This window comes from Chenopodium album, chromosome 26 (genome assembly GCF_948465745.1).
Source record: "Chenopodium album chromosome 26, dcCheAlbu1.1, whole genome shotgun sequence".
Lineage (NCBI taxonomy): Eukaryota > Viridiplantae > Streptophyta > Magnoliopsida > Caryophyllales > Amaranthaceae > Chenopodium > Chenopodium album.
Window position 1 is genome coordinate 10905891 of NC_137859.1, and position 10100 is coordinate 10915990.

Below are 10100 nucleotides of genomic sequence, written 5' to 3' on the forward strand. Positions count from 1 at the left end.
ATCTGTTACTTGTAGTCTTTACTTGATTTATGTAAGTGCCGTTTGACTTGTTAAATATATGCTATTTCTATGGTTTCCCTTCAAAAAAAAAAAAAAAGTACTGAGTATAGATTAAATATTAAAAAAAAAAAAAAAAAAAAAAAAAAAAAAACTAATATTAGTGACTGAACCTCCTTGGTCCTTCCTTAAGACCTTAAACATGATAGTCAAACGAAGTCTTCCTTAAAACCTTGAACGTTCAACGTTTTCAAATTATTAACGAGATAAAATAACAGAAGAAGAGAGATGCTACTTAAGAGGTAAATTTAAGGGCATTTCAACCATTATAAACTGCCGGCTAATTCTACTCCTCAAGTCCTCAATAATCCGAAAATATTTCAGATGAGGAGACGTGAATTTACCATGTTATTTTAATCAATACGAATAGTATCAATATATATACCATATTGAACAAAAAAAAAAAAAAAAAAATCTTGATCCTAACTTCATATGGAAAAAACAAAAAAAGAAACTCAATAATAAAACTTAAGATGTAAACTGAATAAGAATTAACGGCCTAAACTCATTGACTGAACTGAGTTGAGCTGAACTGAATGAATATTTTATAAGAGAAGGAAATTAGGAATTGAACTGAACTGAATTGAATTTCAACATATGAGAACAAGCCCTAAAAAATATAATCTTGCCTCTGAGTTATACGCTTCAACCACATGAACCTTCTGATTGCATATATGAACATAAAACAAGAGACCCATAGATAAAATCGACTCTAAAGTGACTTTCTCAAGCTTGTTCTCCCTTTGGACAAGGCCCCTCTCTAGTGAACAAATATGCATCAATTCCGTAATTGCATATGACCTATACTCCATGAGGCTTAACATATGCCGCATAGGCTCCCAAATAATATCATAAATGGGTTGAATAAGCCTGCGGCTTACAGAGAAGGTAACATGCCACCAAGATATATTATGATTCTGCAACAAACTAATAATAGTTCTCATACAAGCCTTGGGTCAAGACAGACAATAACGGGTAAGTAGACTATCAATTTGTAATCTGCTGCACAAATGACCTATAGGCAAATTTTAGCCCTTGATGTTCTTAGAAAGAGCTTTATGCATATGATGATGACCAAACACCAAGGTAGCCCCAAACATTACAAAAGAGATCACTCGTTCCGTGATCAACACAAAATTACTACAGATCATGTAACCACAACGGTTTCTTCAATTGTTTTTACTTATATAACATTTCAATTGGGTGACATTGAACAATGGCCACTTGGCCAGACCCTTGAGCCTCTTACAATAGCTCATGAACTCAGCCTTCAAAAGATAGATATCAAGACAAAAGCAGAGGTAACAACTAACACACACATATGGCAGGTTAATCCAGCATTTTAAACTTCTGTACAGTGGTTTAAAAGGCTTCAGGAGACGAGTTCATCACCTCTGTGTTCAACTATACAAAAACAGCTGCAGTTGACTTCTAATAATCCCTAGATACAAACTAGGTATATTTTTTCAGCTCTACTTATATAAAGTAATGTTGCGGACATGGAAGCTTACAGTCATGAATGAGCCAACCCATTCCATGATGTCTCGAAATCAATATAGAGCATACCTGCATCAACTGGAGTAGGCACTGAAGCTTGGTTGTTCATATCCAACAAGAAAGAGTCCTGTGAACCAAGAATGTCACTGCCATCATGGTCCCAGTTCTCAAAATCAAATTCTGGAAATTCTGTATTATCCAGTACATTCCGCTCTATTGTTGGTAAATATTCATGCACAGGCACTCCACCTTGAACTACGAAATTCTCTGCTGCAGGCAGTTGGCAGCTCTTTGAAACAGTGTTCAGTGCATTAGAAGCGCTACATGATAACATTGGCCCAGAATAACTTTGTTCTGCAGAAGGATGGCTCCTCTGAGTTATACTGCTTAAAACGTCAGGGGTACTGCAGGACAAGTTTGGGCCAGAAATAGTCTGAGCACCTGATTGTATTTCACTGCATAGTGTAATGTTGCTTCGTGCATCAGTATTACAAGGAAGAACCAGACCGGAAACATTTTGGGTTTGGTTCATGGAAGTATAAGCAAAGGGGCCATTACTTGCAATAGCAACAGAATGACCTCCATGGAAATGTGAAGTCGGTGTATGAGGACTAGGCTGACTATATCCTTGCAAATGCAAAGGTGATGTACCAGGAGATATACTGCTTGGCAGACAAAAACTGGGATTTACATCCAACTGAAGTGATGACACCGTTGAGTTAATGGAATTGTTTTCAGCAAGGTTTTCAGTTAACTGCTGATTTGGCAGATGCTGTAGGTACGCTAAACTAACATTTTTTGGTGCACGATAAGCAGGCCGATTAGTAACGACAGGTCTACTTGGTAATCCAGACCTCTTGAACATAGCACGGGAAGCAACCACTCTATTGCCCTGGACTTGGGTATTACTGTTACAGTTTCGGAGAAGTGTCCCAGAAATCAGATGTGGCTGGAATCTATTTGATGCTACAGCGATACTAGATCGCTGACTCCTAATAATATTAGGGAGGCCAAATGTTGAAGGCACCCCACAGGCAGATGTCGGACTCACAAGTGAATTAGTTCCTGACGGAATTTGTTGCAATTGCGGAAGCTGGTTCAAAGAACCAAAACCAGGCTTGGTAATTGGAATGGGAGGTGAAGGGTTCTTCAATTGCCTGAATTTCTTCCTTGCAAGCTTCCAGAATTCTTCCTTATCAGTAGCATGACAATGATCACTACTTGAAGCTCCAGAGCCCCAAAGGGAACATGGAGCAAGTGAGTCGCAAACATAGCAATGGCACTGCATTCCATCAAGGAGAAATCACACTCCACAAAATTACAATGAAGAGCAAACAAATGTAAAAGAAAAACAAAACATAAGGGTAATCTAACCATTTCGCAACGGCTTTCATGTGAAGAAGAACTGAAAGGAAATTTGGCACAGAGATGTCGTGGATGAGGATAATCTCTGCATGCAACCTGCAATAGAGTGCAAGCATGAGAATTTTATTCATTGGGAATGAGAACGGAAGACGCTTATGCGTCATGGAGAACGCCACAAAAAGATTGTCATTCCTTTAGATCCTTCCCTACAACCACACTTTTGTATCTATTCACTACAATACATTTCATGGCCCAGCTTTAATAAAAGCAATGATTTGTTAAAAGTTTACAACGCCAAAGCACATACTACGGAGAATAATAGTTGCCAAACATCATAAGCATTGGGAGCTGCGAGTGTAAAAGCAATAATAATACTGCCAATTAAACCCCACAAAAGACAATGCTTTACATATAATCAGATGGAACTGTGCAAGGCATACCAATGCACTATTATGTGGTACCCAAATGCAACAACTCTCCGAAAAGAACTGCATGAGCCTGAAAACTGGATCTGCAAGAGCCAGCACACTATAAAGCATTGGTAGTCTGGCAAAAATTTACGACTAGCAACTGGACTGAGAAATTCTGTCAGCAATATAAACAGAGAAAAACAATCAAAGGGAGGGAGGGAGGGAGGGACGGAGCAGCAGGCTATCTCCAAAAAAAGCACAATATTTACCACATGAATTAAAATATATATATATATATATATATATATATATATATATATATATATATATATATATATATATACACACTCCAAAAAACAAGTCGAGTATAACCCCATAGAATTCATGAATGTTTAGAAATTCATGATTCTCACTCGAAAGGACCCACCAAATTCTCAAAAATGCCAACAAAATAACAGCAAAGGCTAGTGTTGGTAACTAGTCTATGAAAATTCTTCATATACAGTCAGCCAAAAGCTGAGGATGATAAGGGCCACTATGCATATGCAAAGATTTCAAACAGCATAACATGGTAATACTTACATAACACCCAAACACAGCACAGAAAAACCATATGACATTTGTCAATTGAGACATAGCTACAAAAACAAATTCCCAAGAACCCAGTTTCATAACACCCTGTACCTAACATTACAAATTTACAATAACATCAGCAACTTGACCAAATAATTCATAAGACCACTAAAACCACATAGGGAAAACAATTTATCAACATAAGATAAGCAAGCTGATTACACTCACAAACACTGTCAGAACAGTTATAAAATAATCTTTCCAAAATCTAAAAAAATACATCAAAAATACCTTAGCTTATAATAAAGGATACAACTAATAGAAACCACCAAATAGACACAATTCCCTCAGATTACACTATAAACCTATCTCTAATAAAAGAATTTAGACTAAGTGAAGAACACCAAAATTCAATCAGAGTAATTCTTGTCAGTAATTTAAGCAAATAATATCAACATGAGAGAGAGACAGGCTGAATCCAGAAAATGCACACCATTAACAGTATCAATGCTGAAATATATACCAGTTTACAGACCAACAAATTCCATCAACTAAACCTCCAAAAAATGTATTGCTCTATTAAATGTATTGCTCTATCATTATATTCACAAGTCCAGTGCCAAAAGAATGCAGAATTCTAGCTCAAACCCAACGAACTCTGAAGAAAACGCCAATTAAATGAAAGCGGAAGCTAGTGTCAAAGACCTCTTCGTTTAATCCAAGAACAATCGTCAATATATAAGGAACAAAAGGGCATGATAGAAACCCCAACTATTCCTATGCAAGTAATGCAGCAATCATGACATCTTCAGACAATCATAAGATTCATAACAGCATCCAAATAAAGCACACTCAGATGGCAAATGGGTAGCATGACACTTGAAATTCAGTCAAGTAGCACCCACTACCAAAAGTTTGACATCCTCGATCAGCTAATTTGCCTGAATGTTGATAACATTCGAAATATTTAATAAAATGTCAGATAAACAAAATGATTATAACCTACAACACCAAATTAATTAGTCATCAAATTCCTTTTACAAAATCCAAAAGGCTGAATTCCCACCAAAAACATAATTACCTCGCATAAATCCCATGAAACAACCTCTAATTCAATAATTCAACGCCAACATCAAAATTCAACCAACAAAAATGTTAAAAAATCATAAAATTCATATACCTGACCCGTTTCGCCAACGATAAGCAAATCATCCGAGTCTTCTTCGGACTCCTTAACCTCGTCTTTCGGCTTATCGGGATCACCTTCCAACACCACACAATCATCATCATCATCATCATCAATTCTAGGCATCAAAGTTTTAGCCTTTTTGGGCTTCTGTACTATAACTTCACCCACCACAACAACATCATCGTCGTCATCAACAACAACCTTATCACCACCACCACATACGCCGCCGTCGCCGTCGCCGTCGCCGTCGATGCCGTCACCTAAGTTGAAAATACCACCAACAGAAACAGGATCATCATCTTCAAGAAGCTTCGTAATCCAATCAAAATTGTCGGCGGTGGATGAATTATCAAACCCCACTTCTTCATCAGAACTCAATTCAAGAATTGGGTTTCGGTCCATTGAAAATTTAATCCAAAGAGGGGGAATTTGGGGGAGAAAATTCGTGGGATTTTGTGGGATTTATGAGAATTGAAAAACCCATGAATAAATTAGGTGAAGGAGACAGAGAGAGTGAGAATTAAGGGGTTCAATTGTGAAGAAACCCTAGAAAACTGAAAGTGTACCAAAAATTGCATTTGGGAGGAGAGAGAAATCACGAGGTTTTTTTCAGTGTTGACTCAGTACAACCCGGTGAAATCGAACGCATGATCAATGAAAAAAAAATGACGAAAAATTGACAAGAAAAATAGTTAGCGTGATCAGCACGTGATCTTAGGTATTTTTTGGGCTAAGTTTTTATAAATGTTTATTTGATTGATTGGGCTTTTAAATATTGTTGATCACATTTTGTGTTGTATCATTATATGCATACTTCATGGACTGGATTCAATGGTATGTGACTATGTGGTTTGGTAGTAGATCCAAGTAAAAATGATGTTCTAAGATCTAAGTTTAGCATAATTAAGGACTTTATATCTATCAATATATTTATATAATTAATTCTAATATTGGCATCTACCTTATGAATATGACTATATGAGTATACAGGCAAATTTGAATCGATTCAAACTAACGTGTGTTGAATGATTCGATACAACTTGAATCATACCATAAGTTGGATAACCGAACTGAAAGCATATTGAAAATGACCTACTCGACCTAAGCTAATTACAATTGGGATTGGTTTCGTTCACAAAATAAGCTAATTTTAAATAGACCTAAATTTGATCGAATTTGGAAAGACACAACTTGATCCATCTTTGAACCAAAAATCTTCTTTGTTAGATAGATAATCTCTTCACCTCAATAGAAATCCAACCTGAATTTGAATTGAACAGGTGTTTACCAACGAATTCTAACAACAAGCATAACCTTACAAACTTATAAAGATTGAAGATGTCAGCTTGTATGTTTAACTTGGCTTGATCAAGTTGAAAGCGAGTCATATAAGGCTAGTTGTTAAACTAGTCAAAATCGACCTATATTGAGGTTTAAAGTAAATATATAGTTCATCTATTTTAGAAGGATAAACATGTTTAAATGAACCCCCTATTAATCCGTCAATCTCAACTTTGATAAGAATAGTATTGAGATTTTAAGCTACGAGCTTGATTAAAGACAATTTAGTTACTCTAAAGCAAATGTATATCTATTCTTTTAGGGGGGAAAAAAACAAATGTGTATTTTTAAATTAGGAGCAATGTGGAGATTGTATGTTACTCTTCATATATAAAGTCTTGGAAAAGCCCAAGTCATTCATATGATTGTCATCATCCTTAATTTTACAAAGCTAAAGATTAATCTTCAACCAACATCTCATTTTTGCAAATTTGGTCAGTCCAAACACAAAACGCATGACTCTAAGAAAGTCACAACAATGCAACTTTGCAAATTGCAACCACCCATTACTGGAGACATTGTTATTGACTAGCTTTCATATTGAACTAACCAATATTCGCAAATGGAGTCAATCACACTCTCATACGAAGTATTACTTAATGGAAGTGGGATATAAGGGTTAGGGAATCGGATATAATATAGCAATATTGAGTAAGATTTCTAAATTTTTTATTTTATTTTATATAATAATATAGCAATATTGAATAACAATTAGCTGGTAGTTGTAGCTTATAATATTAGTTGACTTAACTAATCAGTAAAAGTATATTAAAAAAAAAAATCTCATTTGTTGTATGCATGTTCTATAACTTTGTATTTTGTCTGATTATTTCAATCCAACAGTCCAACTATTATTTTTCAACGATATTTACAAACTTCAAAAAAATAATACAAAGAGAAGAAAAAGAAGTACATAGCCATATTTAGTACGGAATACGCCCGTTCAAAAAAAAATACGGAATAAGCACCAATTTTTATATAAGTAACTTTTAGGGTGTGTTCTATTCACCTGATTTTCACTGATCTGAACTTATCTTAACTTATCTGAATTTATCTGAACTTACCTGAACTTATCTGAACTTATCTGAACTTATTAGACCTTATTAAAACTTATTTTAGATGTAATTTGTACTTGGTTAACCCTTATTAAAACTTATTAGACCTGATCTGAACTTATCTGAATTTAACTGAACTTATCTGAACTTATCTGAACTTATTACACCTGAAATAAGTGAAAATAAGGTGAACAGAACAGACCCTTACATTGATTAAGACTTGTTCTCATTGACTGAACTGAACTGAAATGAATATTTTATAAGAGAAGGAAATTAGAAGCTAAACTGAAGTGAATTTCAACGTAAGAGAACAAGCCCTAAGTATTCTGAAATATTATTAATACTAAAACTCCACTATGTATTAACCTTTTTGTTTTTTGAATTAAAATTATTTTTATTAAATTAAATTTCTTTTTATTACTCCATCCTTCCCCGAAAGAACGATCCATTTGGGTTGATTTCGCGGGTATTAATAAAGTTCAATAAAAAAAAGTAAAAAGTACATTAGAAAGATAAATTTACATGGTTAAGTCTTGGCACATAGCGCCTATTGATTTCAGCGTATATAGGATGACAATTTTGCAATAGAAAGTACTACTCAGATAACTTATACTTTAGTGGTACATTATACATGCATTATTGTACATTATAATGTACCATTAGAGAGTCAGCTTTTTTCAGAAGTTGAAACTTATAGGATGGTAAAAAGTACCACTACACTCGTAGTAGTCCACAAAAAATACTATTCAGACAAATTATACTTTAGTGGTACATTATACATGCATAATGGTACATTATAATGTACCACTAGAGAGTCAGTTTTTTTTTAAGTAAAAATTGAATCAGCGGAAATTACTCTGTTACCCTCCTATTTACATAACCCGCCCATAGGCGCTATGCGCCTAGACTCACTCAATTTACATGGGGTTTATAAAAAAGTAGAAAGGGATAGTAATAAATATATATGGAAAAACAAAATTTTATATGGTGAAGCTAATTTTGCACAAATATTGTTGCAAATTGGTGGGTATTTTAATACTAATGGGTCATTCTTTTTGAGACTAAAATTAGAACAAATGGGTTGTTTTTTCGGAAATGAAGGGATTAATATTTTAATATATTTACTTGTCAAAATTAATAATTAAATTAGTCCAGTAACGTAATACACGTAAAGTCGTAAAATATTAAAAAAAAAAAAAAAGAAAAAAAAAAAAAAGTCGATTCGATCAAGTATCGCTTCATGCTCATGTGAATATGTGATCATGTCCACATACGAGATAAGTGTGATCGCAAAGCAAAACGTTTTACAGAGTAGCAGTTTTAAAACTTCTTTAAAAATCCGGCGTTTAAAAAAAAAAATTAACGTGAAAGATCAAAAAGCACAAACGGCAGCGTAGTTTAATGGAGAGGCAAATAAGAATTAAACAGTTTCCAATAAATTCCCCATTTAACCGGCTAACTGCCATGTGCCAGTTAATTTTCCCGCACGAAATGCTCCTTTATTACTCTCACTCGCCATTTCAGCGCGTCACATTCAACTGCTATCTTTTTCATAATCTTACGGCTGTGATTTAATCTAACAGATTGATCCAACGCCTCAGATTAAAAAGAGAAGTAGTAGTCAAATATGTGGGACCCACAGGTTAATTTAGACAGTTGTCGGTTACTGTTTAGAGACCTTATTGCTAAGCATGTTTTAAGGGAGCTTCTATCACGTGCTAAGCTGCTGCTCCCTTATCATTTTTTTTTTTTATTGATTTTAGTAATTTTTATTATTAATATTAATTTAGTACGGCTGCGTTTGGTCAAAGCATTTAGAACAACTTTTATGAATATCCTTAATTTTATAAATAATTATTAAATTTGGTATTAGGTCTTTATTAGTATGAATTTTATACTCTAATTGGATGGATTATGTGGTCAAATTATCACCAAACTTTTATGTTTATTAATAGAAATTTCATCAAATTTATAATATTTGTTTTAAGTGTGTGTTGTCTAGTTAGGAGTGATTGGTCTAAATCTCTAATGCATGGTTTGATTAACTGGTTTCTTCAAGGAGACAGTTGGGATTATGTTATGCAAATCTATGTTTTGATTTTAACAGATCTGATCTTGCCGTTCTTGTTTACATAACATGTTAAAACAAATATACTCCGTATTTAGGAGCTATACATTGGCTTCCATATAATTTAGGAGCTAAAATGGTGGAACGTGGTCCTTAACTATATTGTTGTGATGTAATTTCATCGCCATGCATTAGTGTTACAACATTATATAATTTACAGTATCACGTATACAAAGAATGATTGGAGCTGACTTAATTTTATTAGTACGTTATGAATAATCGAAAATACATGATTTTGGGCTAAACTAGCATACATCATGACGTGGCCATTAGACTCATTTCTGAAAATACATTATGAATATCAGTATATATTACCATCGCCCATAATCGTCATTATTGCATTAAAAAACACATCATCGTCATTAAATTTGCATACTAAACAAATTGTTGAAAACATACTAATAATTGTGTAAACTGCATAAATATTTTGCTTTGTACTATGTATAAGCATATTATTAATTTGTCTTTCTTTTCATTCCTTAAAA

At 34.1% G+C, this 10100-nt stretch overlaps 1 protein-coding gene across 1 annotated transcript; it reads right to left on the minus strand.

Annotated features, from left to right (window-relative positions):
- Positions 1-1379: 1379 nt before the first annotated feature.
- On the minus strand, positions 1380-5738 carry LOC145618240 (uncharacterized). Its single transcript, XM_081673013.1, has 3 exons — positions 5083-5738; positions 2929-3015; positions 1380-2836 (listed from the first exon to the last, which is right to left on the minus strand). The coding sequence occupies exons 1-3, from the start codon at positions 5491-5493 to the stop codon at positions 1571-1573; spliced, it is 1764 nt and encodes a 587-aa protein (XP_081529139.1). The 5' UTR covers positions 5494-5738; the 3' UTR covers positions 1380-1570.
- Positions 5739-10100: the final 4362 nt, after the last annotated feature.

Bases quoted from the DNA above. Each gene is read 5' to 3' on its own strand.
- LOC145618240 (XM_081673013.1), bottom strand. From the start codon at position 5,493: ATGGACCGAAACCCAATTCTTGAATTGAGTTCTGATGAAGAAGTGGGG. The intron at 3,016-5,082 runs GTATATGAATTT...ACTCTATTGCAG, and splicing joins TCGTTGGCGAAACGGGTCAG to GTTGCATGCAGAGATTATCC. The intron at 2,837-2,928 runs GTTAGATTACCC...GATGGAATGCAG, and splicing joins ATGAAAGCCGTTGCGAAATG to TGCCATTGCTATGTTTGCGA.